Source organism: Miniopterus schreibersii (assembly GCF_964146895.1).
Source record: "Miniopterus schreibersii genome assembly, chromosome: 17".
In the NCBI taxonomy this organism is placed as follows: Eukaryota; Metazoa; Chordata; class Mammalia; order Chiroptera; family Miniopteridae; genus Miniopterus; species Miniopterus schreibersii.
The window spans coordinates 22,144,536-22,162,792 of NC_138117.1; the positions used below are offsets into that span (position 1 = coordinate 22,144,536).

General features: G+C 34.5%; 1 protein-coding gene across 3 annotated transcripts in view; it reads left to right on the top strand.

The window, feature by feature from the left end:
* The window catches only part of YTHDF3 (YTH N6-methyladenosine RNA binding protein F3), a 36,372-nt gene extending 20,699 nt beyond the window's left edge, over positions 1-15,673 (top strand). For all 3 annotated transcript variants that reach the window (XM_081116352.1, XM_081116353.1, XM_081116351.1), the window contains one exon: positions 12,573-15,673. In XM_081116352.1, coding sequence (XP_080972478.1) covers positions 12,573-12,596 — 24 coding nt within the window. In that variant the 3' untranslated portion in view covers positions 12,597-15,673. The remainder of the gene's footprint in view (positions 1-12,572) is intronic.
* The last annotated feature ends 2,584 nt before the right edge of the window (positions 15,674-18,257 follow it).

An 18,257-nucleotide genomic window follows, 5' to 3' on the forward strand; every position in this document is an offset into this window, starting at 1 on the left:
AATATTTTGACTTCTTTTCCTGTCTTCGTTGAACAAGGAAGAGGATTGGTCAGGCCAAGTATTTGCCCCCAAATAGCGTTTCTTCTGCTGGCGGGGGGTGGTGGTGGTGTGTTGGTCTTGTTTCTATGTTTTGCACTTTTATGCTTGGTGTTAGTTACCTATTTTCTTCCCATTGCAAATGTGGAGATGGGAAAGGGATGATGTAAGTTGACTTTACCAGTTAAGTAATTCATCAGCTTGTGAAGAGTAAGAAGGAAGAGCCAGTACATTGGATAAGCTAAAAGGTGAAATTTTTGGCCCTGCCGGGCGTGACTCAGCGGTTGAGCGTCGACCTAGGATCCCGGCGATCAGCGTTCGGTTCCCGGTCAGGGCACGTGCCCGGGTTGCAGGCTGCAGCCGATCAATGACTCTCTCATCGTTGATGTTTCTCTCTCTCTCTCTCCCTCTCCTTTCCTCTCTCTGAAATCAATAAAGATATATTAAAAAAAAAAAAGACATGAAGAAATAACTTTAAATAAATAAACAAACAAACAAACAAATAAATATAAAAGGTGAAATTTTTGAAACCACCATGCCAGGAAAGTTTTTCCCGCATATTAACTGTTTAACACTTGGGGTATCTTGTATCCTTGCCCAGTTTTCTTCCTGGTGCTATATTACCTCTTGCCCAGGCAGAATTTGTAGATTTGCATTTGCAGATTTTCTCTTAGATGTACTTGTTCTTCCACTTTGGGTCTCCAGCAAAACTGCTTTCAAAATACTTTTGACATCCCGGTGATGAAGGAAGGATGTGTATTCTAGGTCCTCCTTTGCTCTATCCAAAAGGACAAATTAGTGGTGTTTCGGTAGTATTCTCTTGTTATGCTTTTTAAACTTTTAAATAAAAGGAGTTGCAAGTCATTATTTAGACTTCTCTTAATATGACCCTGATAGGTGAAGATTACATTTTCCCAGTTGTGTTTCCTTCAGAACTTGGGTAAAGAAGGGTTTCTTAAACAAGACACAAAACAGCACTAATTATAAAAAATTGACAAAATTTGACTTTATTAAAAATCTCTTCATCAAAAGATGCTTTAAAGAAAGTAAAAAGACATATTAGGAGCTGGGAGAAATTTGAACATAACTGACCAAAGATTAGTATCAAGAAGGAATTCTGGCCCAGTCGGGCGTGGCTCAGCAGTTGAGCATCACCTCAGATCCAGGAGATCCCAGTTTGATTCCCTTGGTTCAATTCCCAGTAAGGGCATATGCCTGGATTGCAGGCTCGATCCCCAGTCTGGGGGCATGCAGGAGGCGGCCGGTCAGTGACGACTCTCATCATTGATGTTTCTGTCTCTCTCCTCCCTTCTTCTCTCTGAAATCAATAGAGATATATTTAAAAAAATAACTCCGCCCTCTCTAAAAATCAATGGAAAAATATCCTCGGGTAAGGATTTTAGAAAAAGATTAAAGAACTCCTATGAGTCAATTTAAGAAAAATAATCCAGTAGAAAAGTGGACAAAAGATACATGGATAGTCATTTCATGAGAGGAAACAAAAATCGCTAATTATATAAGAAGATATTACATCTTAATTATAATTAGGAAAATGCAGATCAAGACTATGAGAAAGTATTTTATATTCATTTATATGGCAAAATTAAGAAATTTGTATTAAGCATTAGAAGACTGCAGATCAGCAAAATCCCTTATAAAATTGAAGATGGGAACCTTAAATTGATAAAGCTATGTGGGGATGCAGTTCTGCATTGTCTTACAAAGCTGTGAACATTTCATATATCTTATAGTTCAGTTTTCCTTCAGGATAGATAACTAAGGGAAACTTCTCACTTCAGAAGACATACAAGAATGTTCTCAGGAGAATGCCATAATAGTAAAACAAAAAAACAAAAAACAAGGAACAACCCAAATGTCCATCAGCAGGAATATGGCCAAAACACATTGGTGCTGTAATAATGTGGTGGAATGATTGAACTACAGCTACGTGCAGCAATACGAGTGAATCGCTTTTTCTTCATCTTTTTATTTGGAAATAATTTGTAATTTATTTGGAAATATAAGAATAGTACGTAGAACACTCCTATACCTTTTATCGAGATTGACCTGCTAACATTCTTTCCTGTTTGCTTTATGCTTTTTCTTTTTCTTTTTTTAACAATTGGAGAGTATGTTACATACATAATGGCTCTTTACCCCCCAAAAGTATAGTGTATTATTCCTAAGAATAAGGATATTCTCTTATGTAACTGCAGTATTCTCAGTTGATCCACAGTGTCCTTTAAGCCTTTTTCTTTCTTTTTTTATTGTAAGATCCAGCCTAAGATCAGGTAAAGGCTCTGGAATGACCAAAACAATTTTGAATAAGTATATTGAATTATATTGAACAGTTTTAGAAGTCTTATGTTGATCTGACTTCAAATCTTTGCCTTCCCCAAATTCTTGGAGATTTTATCCTTTGTTTTTTCATAGGAGTTTTGTGCTTTAAAATTTTACATTTAGGCCTGTAGTTACTGTAGCTTTCTCACATTTCCCTTCTTACTCTGTTCATGTTTGTCTTTAAATTCTTGAGCCTACTTGTGATAGACAAGGACTTTAAAAAGCTAATTCTGTCTTTTCATTGCTGGGTCTTTTTTATTGGCTATTTTTTTTTTTTTTTTTTTAATTCTCATTGTTTCGGCAATGGAGGAATTCCCCAGTTTGCTTTGCCAGGAAAGCACCCTATGGAGAAGCCAACCAGACACATCCTGTCTTGTTATATAAAACTTACAAAGTCAGGCGCTCAATTTTAGAATGAGGGGTATTAGTGAAACTTAAAACAGTAGGAGAAATCCATACCAGTTATTGTAGTATTTGTATAGTTCTTCATTCTTAGATTTGAACACAGAATTTTGATGTGTTTAATAAAAGAAGATGTCAAGTTTTGAAAGACCAACCAAGACAAACCCATAAAAAGAAATTTAACTCAGGGAGCAAACGGTAATTTAAAATATAAAACAAAATTTGATTTGTTGTAGGGAGGATTCATATGTAAAAAGGAAAGAAAGTCAGAAAATATTGGAAATGAGAAATTTGATTCTCAAAATAAAAAAGCAGTGAGCTAGCAGATTAATAAAATGTTTTACATCCAGTTAATGATCTGGAATTTTGAATCAAAGAAATTTCCAAATCTGGAGTGATAGAGATGAAAAATAAAAAGTGTGAAAGATGTGCAAAGAGAGGAGGTTCACGATCTTTCTAAATGAGTGTTTAAAAGAGTGGGAAGAATGATTAAAGAAAAATCTCCATAACATGTTTTCAAAAGGATGGGCTCACTGAGTGACCAATAGGATTATTTAAAATTTAAAAGAAAAGAAAAAAGACAAGATAAAGATATTATAAAAGCTTTCCAAGCAAAAACAAATTACCTACTAAGAAAGGAAAATCAGATTATCATGGGAATTCTCATCTATAGCTCTGGATACTCACATGTAAGATATACTTGGGAGTGAAGAGGAATGGGTTATATTATGTTTTTAAAAATGAGTATTGAATTTTGTCAGTGAGAGGGGAGTACAAAATAAAGATTCCTGGTGTATAAGAGCTTAGCCAAATGCCCTTCATGAAGACCTATTTCAGCAGAGTGAGAAAGGAATTCAAGAAAGCTGGTTATATTAGACCAGTCTCAACAGTGACTCTGTATGCATTTTGAATCAGACTGTTCTTCTTTGTACATAACTTGTATCAGGACTATAAGCATCTCTCCACTTTCTGTTAAATGGCATTATGGTCATTGAAGCCTGACAAATGAAATGAGCCCTCGCTTAGGAACCACTGACCTTGGAGATGAATGTGAAGGAAGCTAAAAAAAAGTTCTAGCTAATGTTTCTTCTCATTGGACCATAAGCTAGCTTCATGAGAGCAGAATTTGCTTTGTTCTCTGCTGGAGCCCTAGCACCTAATGCTTGACACATAGTAGTTGTTTAATAAACGTTTGTTAAATGAGTAAATGCTTTGAAAAAAAATTTATTTTTTTTTTCCAGTTTGAATGTTCGAACTTCTTTATTGGTTTAATTACTGTACTTCTTTATTTAGGAACTAAGTACTTGATCATTCAAGTTATATAATGCTGCCGATTGGTTTTTCCATTTGTAGAAATGGACAATAGTATGTAAAAGATTTAATTACAGGCAGACAGAAGGCTAGGAGATGGAGCAGGAAGAAAAGGCTTGAGGAAGGATAAAGTCAGTGTACTAACTTTCTCATCTTTTTGAAGGTGACAGGTAATTGTTCATAGAGATGATATCTCAAGCAGTTGTACCTTAAGCATGTTATTTAAAGATATAAGAACAATCATTAGAACTAAAAATAGTGTGACTTTTAATGTAGAGGGGAAGAGAAGGAGAATATAATATATTCAACTATGATAAATTACCATATACAGTGGGAATTGATAGTGTCCGAATTGCTAAATTGAGAAATTTATGTATTAGTATGCTAGAGTTAATGGCAGCCCATCAGAGGAACTTAAAATAGAAAGGGCTAGAGGAAGCTGGGGGGGCTTTGCTTTTTACTTCAACTTCTAATGATAAAGCTGGTTTAATTGGAAAATAGAAGAAGGAAAAACAAAGAACTGATAGTGTCCTGGGTATGTTTGTCCAGTGTAAATTCAAATAATCTACATAGCATTAGAGCCTACTTTTCACTAATCCTTTTATTGAAATTTTACTTTTTGTTGTACTGAATGTAAGTCATTTAGATCCTACTGTGTTCTTTGGTTTTCATGAATCCTTATTAATCAGAAAACAAAATCTGAAGTGAGGTTTTTCCACTCGCTCTCATAATTCCATATAGGAATAATTAGAGTTTTTAATTGCCTGTAAATTTGAGGTGAGATGATGTTAGGTCTCTCTCGGAGTAACCAAGTTTGTGTTCAATCACAAGAACTTAATAATTACACCTGTGACAACATTAAGCATTTTTCTGACAGTTCTATATGTGTAGTTGCTCCTTGACTTAGAATAAGGTTTTTCATCCCAGTAAACCTAAGTCAGAAAAGCCATAAGTTGCAAATGCATTTAATACACTTAACCTACTGAACATCATAGCTTAGTCTAGCCTACCTTAAACGTGCCCAGAACACTTAACATTAGGCTAGGGTTCAGCAAAATTATCTTACACAAAGCCTAATAATAAATATTATTTAGTGTAATTTAGTATGCATAGTGCTCTTGCACCATTGTAAAGTCAAAAATTGTAATTCAAACCACTGGTTTCTTACTTGTATTAATCATCAGGCCAGCTTTCATTCCCTCCTGATGGTCACTGTTGTGGTGACGTATGCCTTAGCCTAATTCCTCGATATTTCCCGTCAACCCAATTCATATCATTGTTCATGGAGTAGCATTGGCAGCTGCAATGTTTTATTTCTGATGCTGTCAGGAGGAGGCAGGGGGAGGGCTTGTGGAACTACGTTTATAGTGTCTACAGTAGTGTATAGTAATGTCCTAGGACTTCACATTCACTCACCACTCCCAGAGCAAGTTCCAGTCCTGCAAGCTCCATTCATAGTAAGTGGCCTATACAGGTGCACCATTTTTTATCTTTTATACCATACATTTACCTTACCTTTTCTGTGTTTAAGTACACAAATACCATTGTGTAGTAATTGCATGCAGCATTCAGTACAATAACATGCTGGACAGGTTTGTAGCCTAGGAACAGGAGGCTACACCACATAGCCTAGGTGTGTAGTAGGCTATACCATCTAGGTTTATATAAATGTACTCAAAATGATGAACTCCTATGTCGGCACATTTCTCAGAAAACATCCCCATCATTAAGTGATGCGTAATTATATTTTACACTCTAATTTCTGAGTGAAACTGACTTTACTGTCTCTTGGCAGAAAACTTGAAAGGTGTGTTAACGCTAGTATTTTACACATTTGACAGTGTTGGTGGGTGCTCTCTTTTGTATATAAAATAACAGGGAATGCAAAAGGATTATCGGACACATAATGAACTAGGATATAAAAGGTTATATAAAAGGCAATTTCACTTGTTAACAACAGTCCGGAATGTAATCATTTTATCATGTTCATTTTACTGTAAAGAGTCAAAGTCTGACTTTAAAATAGAATTGCATATGGATTCCTTTCTTTTGGCTCTAAGCGCCTCTGTTACCATGTCCCAGTTTAATATATCGCCATATATTCAGGTCATATATCTATATATTATGACCAGTTAATTGAGGGAACAGTTAAAAATACAACTATATATTGTTTTTTTAACTGTTCCCTTATTCATTAAACAGGTAAATAAATATGAGAGGTTACCAGTAAGTCACTAGATATATAGTGCACACACACACCGTCTTTTTTTTTAAACTCCATCTGCTTGGAGAGAAACATAATTTCTCTCAGTTTTGTAGTTTTCAGTGCTGAATTTATTGCTAAGTATTTTATGGTTTTACTGTATACTGTGACTTGGCTCAATTCATTTATTAGTTCTAATAGTCCTAATAGAACCTCCTTAGGATTTTCTGCCTGACAATCACGTCATCTGCAAATAGAGACCATTTTATTTCTTTTTGATCTTTGTGCTTTTACCATTTGAACTTTGCCCAACTCTCCCATTTTTGTAGTATACTTTGAGGATATTTGATCTTTGGTTGATGCTATATATTATTAGGCTGAATCTATTTTTTCAAACCTGAAATACTACTTTATAAATGCACAGTTGGGCACTAGAATCTTTTAAAAACAGTTCTTTATTATAGTGTGCTCTTGATGAAGATCAAGAATGTCACAGTCTCATTTATATGGAAGCATAAGTTTAAAGTTTGAAGAGTTGACTTCCAGGAACAGAACCCCCAAAGCATAATCGTCCTTTTCCCTTGTTGATTTTTCGGTTTGAATTTTACATTGCAGAATTGATTTGTTTTCTTTATATTTTTTGTCTTTTGCTTTCTTAATGCTAAAGGATTTGTCATGTTGCTGGGACAGTGCATGTCAAGTTGAACTAAGTATTATAACACTTTAATGGCTCTGGACAAATGTACAGGTTTTTGAACAGCTGGGGGTTTTTCCATCTGTTACTGCCTTTGTTCTGCTCTGTAGCATGAATTTTTCCAGCCCTGTCAGCCAACCTATGCAGATTTCATTTCTGGTGAGCCGAACTTTGTGATTTCTTGAAACATACACACCTTTTTCTTTTAAACTTTAATATAAGTGTGATACTTCATTGGTTTTAACTTGGGCAGAATTTAACACTTTTATTATGAACAATAAAAAGAGAAGCAGGGCAGCCATTAAAATAACAATACCCTATAGAACATACATGTATTTCATATTCTGCAGCAATATGATAATTTGGGAGTTGTATTTTTCTAACTTTTTATTATGATTTTTAAAAACTTTATTAAATTATTTTGTTGCAAAGATAATGTAGTGATTTTCTGTATAGTGTTTTTTTAGTTTTTCCCTAATAACATGTTACATAATCATAATACATTTATCCAAACTTAGAAATTAACATTGGTACAATAATGTTAAACTACAGATTTAATTTTTTTTATTTTTTAATTACAGTTGACATACAATAATGTATTAGTTTTTAGTGTATGTTATAGTGATCAGACATTTATATAACTTCAAAAGTTATGTAAATGTTCAAGATTTGGACCAGGAGCTTTGCATTTAGTTCTCCTGTCTCCTTACTCTCCATGCTGTGACAGTTTCTCTTATCTTTCCTTGTTAGGCTGAGGTTATGGGATTTTGGGAAGAATACCACAGAAGTTGTGTATTCTTATCTGATGATATTTAACTTATGCTGGTGATAGTAACTTTGAATACTTGGTCCAGGTTGTGTCTGCTAGGATTCTCCCAAGTAAATGGCTTTTTCCCCCCCTTTGCATACTTTGTTCTTTGAAGCAAGTCAGTATGCCCGCCACATTCTAGAGGAAAATTAAGCTCCACCTCATGCAGGGAAGAGTATCAAAGGATTTCTAAAAATTTTTTTGTTTTTATTTAGCTCTCCCATTTGTTCTTTTTTCTACTTCTAGAATATTCATTTTGTCTTGGATCTAGTCTTCAGTTCTCTTATTTTTTGTGATTTCCATCTTTTTTTCCTGCTCTGTAATCTGAAGTAATTTGTGCATGTAACATTCTACTTCCCAAATGAGACAGTGACCTTTTCCCCATTTAATTCATCTACTGAAATTTTTAATTTGAAAATCAAATTTCTAAGCCAGGGTCTTAGTTTTTATAGCACTTGGATCTCAAGTGCCTACTTGCCTGCTTTTTCTGTGTTTCCCGTGTGTCGTGTCGTGTGGTTCTCCCCCCTCCCCCCCGGTATTCACTGCCTCCTTCAGCAGTTCTATTTTATTGTACTTGTGTTCTGAGTGCTTATTCTCATTTTCTTTCTGGGTGGTTTGGCTTGTTATAAACACAGTTACTTTTTCCCTGGTGGCTCAATTGTGCTCAGGGCTGATTAATGAAAACTGAAATATTGCTAATGGTGATAAACCTACCACTGATTAAAGGAAATAAGTTACTTACCTGTAATGTTAAGGGCAAGCTGTTAGCTCCTCTGAGAGCACTGAAGAAAATTTTGTTTTCTGGCTTTTCTCCTTTTTGCTCATCTTTTTAATAAGCTCTGTAAAAAAATCTTGGGTTGGCAAGTAAACTACCTTCTGACCTGGAGTTCACCTCCACGGGCCTATTTCTGGGTCTTAGCCTTCGGGTCATGTGTTGGTCTCAGTGCCTTTGCTCAGCTAGGAGTGGGGAAGAAGCCCTGTGCCAGAGACTCAAAAGCACTCAAATCTCAGTCTGCCTGGTTGAGGCCTAGCTCTGTTATTTTTCAACTTGTCAGTCATTATTAAGAGTAAAAGTTGAGTTCTGTGAATCACTTTGGAATGTTTGTATCCTAAAGAGTTGCACATATTTGAAGTGCCATCTCCTGAACTATCCTAGAGGCGTAGTCCTTCTCCAGGTACACTGGACCATGGCTCCTTTTGTGTCATTCAGGTTCCCTTTCTCCCTGTGTCACCTCCCAACACACCAGTAGGTATCATTATGAAGTTCACTGTGTAATACGTACCTGTCTTAAAGCAGCGGTATTGATAGACTTCAGGAGGACTTGGATTTTATTGATGGACATTTACCGTACTGAGGACTGTCAAATTTGTATATATATCCTGGACCTTTCCTCTTACCTCCAGACCCATGTGTCCAATTGCCTACTTGATATCTCATCTTTCACTTAGTTGTCTAATAAACATCTTAAATTTAATAGAACTCGTTTCTTTGCCTGCCCCAGACTGTCTCTGTCATATACAGGCACCACTGTTCTTCTAGTTGTTTAGGCCAAGACTACTGGACTCATCCTTGATATTTCTCTTTCTCACCCCATATCTAATCAATCAGTAAGTTTTGTTGGCTCTGCTTTAAAAATGTATCCCAAATCCAAGCACTTTTCACTAACTCTGGATCTTTCACCCTGGTATAAGAGTTATTATTTTGTTAGCCTTCTTACTGGCCTTCCTGCTCCCACCTTTGCTCTTCACTCTGTAATCAGCAGAACAGCCTGAAAGCTCCTTGGTGATAAGTGAGACTGGACTGTTAGTTTTCTCATGCTTTTCTTGACAGTGTTAGTATCAAAGTATTGCTAACCTCAAAATACATCAGGAAATAGTCTCTCTTTTTCTGGTTTCTGGAATAGTTGGTGCAAGTTTAGAATTACCAAGTCTGGGATGACAATTAATCAGATGTATCAATAAAACCATATGAGCCTGGCAGCTTTTTTGTTTGGGGTGAATTTTTGATTGTTGATTAAACTTCTTTAGTTATAAGTCTCTTCAGGTTTTCTATTCTTGAGTTTGTTTTGGTAAATTGTATTTTTAAGAAGTCCATTTTGTCTTAAGCTTTTTTTGCATATTGTCATATTGACATTAATAGTATTTTTAATTTTTAGCTGTATCTGTCTTCATTATATTATTAATGCTTAATTTTTTTTAAAAATTCTTTCCAGAGGTGTTTTTTCTTTTGGGGTTTTCTCACCCTCACACCAGCTTTAAATTTTAGTTCTGTGGGTCTCCTTTATTTTTGTTTTTGGTTTAGTTTTTTCTGCTGCATTCTTATTTTATTCCTTCTACTTTGGGGGACTTACTGTTATACATTTTCTAACATTGAGTTGGATTATGAGCTTATTACTTTTCAGCTTTTTTTATTTTATTTTTATTCTACATGTGTAGATATTTAAGTGTCTTTGGGGGGTTAGATGTAGCATTTTTTTATGTACTAATGTAAAAATGTTTCAAATTTCTCTTATGAGATTTTTTTGGGGGACCATTAGGAGTTTGTTTTAGAATTACCAAATGTGGGTAAGGTTTCTTTGGTTGGCAGCATTTGTTTTGCTTCTAAAATTTGTCAGAAAATGCGACTTGCATAAAACTGTCATATTGTTGCTTTTTGTGGTTGTTCAATGTGTATTCTGTCATTATTTAGCTGTTTTCTGTATTCTGTATATTTATATTTTTACTAACTTGTCTTTTCTACCAGTTACTAAGAGAAATGTGTTAAATTCTCGTGTTAAAATTAGGAACCTATCAGGTTTTCTTTGTAATACTGACAACTTTTATTCTATGTAAATATTGTTATAGCTTTTAAAAAAATGTTTATTATTCAGTATGTAATGATCATTTTATCTTCAGCAATGGTTTTGTCTTGAAATCCATTTGTCTTATAGTGATATAGTGATACCAGTCTTCATTTGGTTTGCTTTTATTACTTTTAAATGTCCTGTGTTCTTATGTTTTAAATTTATTTCTTATAAATCATGTATAACTGGATTTAAATTTTTTTAAATTTGAGCTGTTATTTTGTTTTCATTGATGAATTACATTTTTTGATTGCTTGATATAACTGTATATTTCTGACGTTTTATTTTGTGCTTTCTAATATTCTAGGTCTTTCAAACTCTTCCCCCACTTTTCTCTTACTTGAATTTTTTTTGTATTTTCCTGTTCAATGAGTTAGAAGTTATGTATTACATACATAGATGTCTTATATATTTTATAATCTATATTTCATTGATTCAGTTAGAGTGTGTAGTTGATTATAGTTCAAACGGAAACAGTATCTCTTTTTAAATAACACATGATCCTCATTGGTATAACTGATCTCTCTCTGTCTAACACTACTAATACTTAAGTAGTGTGTGTGTTGCTCTGGTTTGGGGGCTCTTCATGGAGTCAATGAATTTCTCTTGTTTTGATCAATCATTTTACGGGGAAGAATGAGTGGTGTGCTGTTAGGTCTTCTTTCTTCATCTATAATACCATGTTTTATATCTAGCTATTTTAAAGCAGGCTTCATTATTTCTCATACAGATCTGTTTCCTCTTCTGAGAACTAAACTTTATGTTTAGGCTGGATTTTTAAAAACTTTAGGGCCTTTGTAAAGTTAGACTAAGTTTCCTGACACCAAAATTTTTTCTTCTTCTTCTTTTCCTTTCTTTATGTTGTTTGATTTTTGTTTTTGCTTATCCTTTTGAAACGTAATTGGCTAGCTCTGTGTTTTTCGGTTTTATTTAATTTCAGAATATCTTGCTGATACTTATGTGTCTATGAAATAATGTTATTTGTAATTATGTAGTAGGACATTTAATTATTAGCTTTCTATCTTAAATACTGTTATTCAAGTTCTAGAGTTATTAAAATAAAGAAAGGAATTTAGTAACAACTTAAGGATCTCTAATTTTCTGATGGTGTCACAGAGGACAGGAAACTAATTTAAACAAAGTATGTTCTTATTTATTATGGAACATGGGGAAAAATGAGAGTACTGAAAACAAAGAGTCTTAAAATGTGTTAAACACAAGTGATTTTCAGCATGTAGTTCTTGGACCATCAGTATTGGGATCACCTGTGAACTTGTTAGAACTACAAGCTCACAGGTTCAGCTTCTGAGTTTGGGGGTTCCACAAGCCATCCATGTAATTCTAATGCTTGCTGAAGTATGAGAACCCCACTGAGTTACATATTAAAACAAGATGGTACAAACAGACTATGATGCATTCAGTTGAAAGACAGAAATTTTATATGTGGTTAATAAACGTGAAAACATCACTTAGTTTAACTTCAAGGGATTTCTACCCTCTTAGAAGGAATTTATTAACACTGAAAATTTAATAAAACTCTTTTTCATTTCTCCTAACCCTACCTGAGCCAGCAGTTTTGAAATTGGTACAGTCTCCTTTTAGTCTCTTTTGATACCACACAATCAAAAACTCTTTGAAAGGGCTAGAAAGACATTATTGTAATATCCTCACCTTAACCAGAATGCTGGGGGAAAATAGGGCTGTGAAGAGGGCCTTTATTCTCCTGAGACAAGTGTTTGGAGTTTTTATTTTGAAATGTTTTGTGGTAATCATTCCACTGTGATGTGTATAGGGAATAGTAAATCAATTTTAACTAATTACTTGAATTAGTATTTGGAGAACTTTATATGGAGATGGCTTACGTTATATGAGCATATAATTTAAATCTTATATAAATGATGGCATTTTGTTAAATTTTTTGTCTTTTTCTTTCAGGAGAGAAATAGAAACAAACAATAATCATATGAAGATGTCCTCTTAGAATTACAACACTAATGATGTAGACTCTGGAAATGCCTAATAAGTCAAAGACGACGTTATTAAAGCTTTTTTTCTGCTTAAGGTGACATCTTTGAACTCTTAACACAGAATTGACTCTTGTAATGGTTTTCATCAACGCATCTGCCCTTATACTCTCACCAGACACACTTGAGAACTGTAACTTCGTCAAGCACTTTCTGTCCTGAAGCTTTTACCAGTATCTGCTGTCTTTTGTAATTATGCATCCTAGCTAAGGCACAGAAGACTGAATGAATGCAAGGATTCATTAACTCTTTGAATTTGTTAAATACTAACAGTTAACCATTAGAAGTGGTTCAATGATGTAAGAGTCACACTGCTTCAACTTTTCTTTGTTGTAGTTTTTAAATTGTCGATTTTTAGCTATTTGACAGATTAAAAGCAAAATAATCATGCCATATTTAGTCCTGGAGTTCAAGTCTAAATGTTTATGTGAAGAATTATTGTAGTAAACTTTTAATATGGCAAAGCAACCTTAAGCTCTATTTTAGCCAAATGAAACATAATCTGAGATTATATTAGAACATTTCCCTTGTCTTTAAACTGTTTGGTGTAACAGAATATTGATATGCAGCTTGGTGGATTTCACCAGTTAATGCACATTCTTCACCCTCCCTTCCCCCAATAATATGTATACTGAAAAATGTGCATTTGTCTGAGGAATTATTTTGTTTGCTACCACTTAATGAATCTCAAAATTTTGAGTAAATGTACCTCAGTCTAATCAGACTTTTTATGACCTTTATAACTACATTTAAAACCCTTAATTCCTATTTCTGGGTGTTTGCGAGCCTGATTGCTATCATGAAGTAAAAAATTTATTACTCTAGGTATTCACTAGCTAAATAAACATAGTTCTTGTTTAGCAAGCATATACTGTTCCTCAACTCTTTTCTCCAGCTTTTGCAGTGTCCTGGCATCCTTAAAATACTTTGAAAATATGGCCTTGATCCATGGATTAAATCAGTATCTAAGTGAATGTGTTGATGTTTTATTGATCAGATCTATATAAATGGGAATACAGCATATATCTGGGTATTCTTATAGTTATCTTTTTAACATCTTATTTTTTTCATTAATTACATATCAACATTAATTTTGTATTTTGAAACCAATTGATTTTGTATAATTAAATGTGTCAAGCATCTGTATTAATTGATCTGATGGCATACGGTTATGAAGATAATGTACTGCCCCTTATATTACTGTTCCAAAAGGAGAAAGCTATGTAGAAAGATGCGAATGGGGGGAAATAGCAATACAGTAGATTGACTACCTTGGTGTTTTGCATTACTCCATTTATGTTTACATCTTGTTTAGAAACCTTGTCATTTACATTTATATATTTGATCACTTCAATTCAAAAATTCAGTGACAGATATTTCTTTGAGGCTCTCATTTATATAATTTTTTTGTACAATGTTTTCTTAAAATGTACAAATGCTGTATTCAAGTGAAATAAAATACAGTATTTGTAGATAATCGTAGCTACTTCACAGGTCTTTGGTAGTCCCAGTGTAGTTATATCAGTGTTTACTGAAGGGAACATTAAAATAGTAATGATATATTATAAAATAAAGACTTTCTTAAAGGAAAGTTGCACCTATTTTACCTTTTTAAGAGTAAGCCATGAAATCTTACCTTGTAACACGTCTCTTAACTATTTATAATGAAAATTGGCATTTGGGTATAGTAACCACAGCAATGTTCTACATCCCTAAGATTATATAGGTAGGACTTGTCAAAGATGACTGTTGTCATTCTGGAGGTCCTATTAGAGAAAACTGTAAAGGGGTGACCTCATAGAAAGGATCTGAGTCCTCACTCTGAGGTTCACTTTTTCTTGGTGCTTTATTAGCAACTCTGAATATTTTTATAAAACTAGTTACATTATAAATGGATTGAAACTTGTTTGATTTACACTTGGTTTCTGTGTAAGAAGTGTCACAGAAACACTCAGCAAGCAGGCTGGTTGCAACAGCAGACTCAGAAACGTCAAATGTAATTGAGTAGTCTGTTCATCGTGAGGAGTACATCCCAGTGCCTTTAACCTGGATTTCTAATATTAAGTGAAATGGGTGCAGCATTCCTTTGGAAATAAAAAACTATCTTTTTTCAATCAATAATTTTTTTCATTTACAATTTCTTCAGAGCACCTACTTTCTCTTCCTCCTTGGTCTGTCAGTATATTGCAAAATGTTTTCCCTCTAAATGAAATGATCACAGGTTGTCTCAATAGCACAACTAACTGAATGTTTCTTAACTGTAGCGACCAAAAAGGAGAAAACCTGAGTTCTACAGAAGGAAACATATAATCAACTGTTTGAATAATCACAGATTAAGATGTGATTGGTCCAGTAAATGTTTTGCTTATGTTTTTCCAAAATCTGGTTTGAATGTTTCTTATTAAAGTTATCATGTGGGTATTTTATTTTGAAAAGTATGATAGTTTGTATATTCAACAGTAAGGGGGAAAATGTAACCAAAATTACTATTCTGTCTCTATACTTATTGGTACTTGAAGATTCCTTTCAAATGAAACCCCAGCCTTTTCCTAATTTTAATACTTAATTCCTCATTTTAACTTGTGATCTCTCTAATTCAAAAGCTGTGTTCTTTTTGAATACCATGCATGGAGGTTAAGCTGACATTAAAACAGTTTGCAATAAAAAAAGAATCAGCTTAAGTCATTTAATCATTTCAAGTGCATTCTGCATCCTATAAAAATAAGTTTGAGAAATTTAAGAGAATTGTGTTTTCATTAAGTTTTGCATATCTTTTGTTATGCCATGTAAATTCCCTTTTTTGTATGATTACAGAAAGGTTATGATAAAATGATTATTAGTTCATTTACATTCACTTGTAGCAATTACATGAGAATTTGAATTTTGTCGTGTTTGGGTTTGTTCATTCCTGTGAATGATGGTACAGTTAGGTGAGATTTTCTGTTATGGTACCCAAACTCACCATCTGGTCCTCTTTAATCTTTGAGGGTTTCAATAAAAATTGTTCACTCATATCTGTGTTCTTTTTATGTTTATAAATATGTACTATCTGCTGGAAAGCAAACTGTGTTGTTGAAGCTGTTCTGGGTTTCCTGATTGACATATCTTTCAATACAGAGAGATTATAGCACTCCTTTTAGTTGGCCGCTGAAGGGGAGGAATTAAAGAAAGGAAGGGTAACAGTTTATCCTAGTCGTTACCCATTTAAGTGATTTTATTGAATTATATCCTCTTAATACTAAACTGAGAGCAAAAGAGAAAGAGGCCTGTTTATTTTCATGTAATAAGGAGGAAATAGTGTCACCAGCTGTCTAATAACCATGATCCCCCATTCTTGGTACCAAGGAATTCTTTTATAATGATCTGTCCATTATCCTTTGGGATGGGTAGAGCTTATGTAGGTAGGGTCATGGTGACTCTGGCTTCTCTAAGGCACTTGCTCGATGAGGGTAAAACCAGGGTTTAGGTTTTTGATGTCAAAACCCTGACATATGCATACGGCACTATTGGCCTTTGACCAAGGCAGAGTCTGGAACCACCCCAAGTGTCCCACACTGAGCAGCATCAGAAGCCTCCTTTTTACTGGTCATCTAATGGGAGGGGTTTGCATCTCATCAGCACACTTATATTTGTAGCTGGGAGGGTACTTCTTACAGACTTGGCTTTATCTTGATTTAAGGCTACTAGATTTAGTACTTAACTGACAATTCAAGGTGGTTTGCTTTCAAGCACTTGCCATTGCAGCAGCATCATGTATTCTTTCCGCAGCCCTCTTGGTGCAATAGAAAGAAGCAGAACTCACTCATATATCACCTAGCGGTGGCCGTTTAGATACAGTTTATTTATAAATAGTGCACTAAATTCATAGTTTGTCTACCCTATAATTTGTTTACCTATACAACATTGGGACTCAATATAAATGTAATTGTTTTTGTAATCCTTAGTATGCAAGGAAGGTGGGTGCAGAGTTTGTAACACTGGTGGGTTCCCCATCCCTTCCTGCTACCCCACTTCCAAATAACACGTAGAATACAGTTAGAGGTTTAGATATTCAATTGCCACTTTATAACATTGGAGCCCTGGCCAGGTAACTGTTGGAAAATCCTGTACACCAAGAGGTTGCAGGTGCCATCCCCGTCGGGACCCATACAGGAGGCAACCAACCAGTTGGTTGATGTTTCTCTCTCAAAATCAACAAAAACATATCCTCAGGTGAGGATTTAAAATATTTATTTTTTAAAAAGAGGATGTTTCTGACACATTGTAGCCAGGATGGAATTACTGTGTAGGGGAAGTTCTTAAAATTGGGAGGAAAAAGACCAGACTTCCATTTACTTCTAACTGGTAGGATGATACTGAACAGACCGTTTCCTTTGTTGGTGCACTTTGTAAGTGCCAGGACGTTGGTGTAGAACACAGCTAAGGTTCTATGCCATTTTGACCTACTGAGCTCACAATGGCAAATGTCTGTTGTTTTGAAAGTAAGTTTGGAAGGCAATATAATTTGTAATACTCATCCTTTGTTCATTTTCAGAGTGTAGGTAATGAGGACCTCAAATTGTATTTTATTCACTGAATCTGATAAACTATGACCACTACTTCCCTTAAGTGAATTTTGAAGTCTGGTGGTACAGAATTCCCATCTTTCCACCATGCTGGTAAAAAGCAAGAGTGTGTATCCCAAAGAAACCCAAGCTTTTTTCTATTCTGCCATTTTACATTATACTTGTATTTTCTTTTTAATGGACTTTGTTTTTTCGAACAGATCTACAGAAAAATTGGAAAGACAGTACAGAAGTTCCCATATACCTTGCACCCAGCTTCCCTATTATTAACATCTTACATTTGTATGGTACATTCGTTACAATTAATGGACCAATGTTGATACCTTATCACCGCTTTTTAAAGATTTATTTTTAGTTTTTATCTAATACGCTTTTTCTGGTCCAGGATGCTATCAAAGATGCCACATTACTGTTTGTTGTTAGTTTCCTTGTGTTCCTCTTGGCTGTGATGGTTTCGTGGACTCGTTTTTGATGACCCTGACAGTATTAAGGAGTACAGTTTAGATACAGAATGCTCCTCCTTTGGAATTTTTTTAATTACTAAAACAATTTTTATTTGAGAGTGTGAAAGAGAAACATTGGTTTGTTGTTCCCTGGGCCTGTGGCAAGCAAGCAGTGTTAACTGTCCTCAAATGTTAACTATCCTTGTTTCTTATGGGGAATTTAGTATTGCCATTGAAGATTTCTTAGAGTAATCTTCGCTGCTTTGATGTAGTTTAAAGGTTGTAGGAAGTTGATTTCTTTCAGTTCATATTACATCGTTGAGATCCTGAGGCCAGTCACTGCCTGAATAAAGCTTAGTTAAATTATTATTTATCTTTGTTTTTGCAACTTTTGGTTTCCAGGGTTTTTAGTGATTGTCAGCCATGCTTTTGTTAAGTAAAATGTAACAACATAGAGTTAGTTTATCCTGCTAGAGCAGAGCAGATGGCAGAACTAAAGGCAAATTAGACCAAAAGGAAAGCAAAAATGGAGTAACACGAAAACTTACAAACAATGGAAGACAAGCCAAAGATGAAAATTAGATCAAG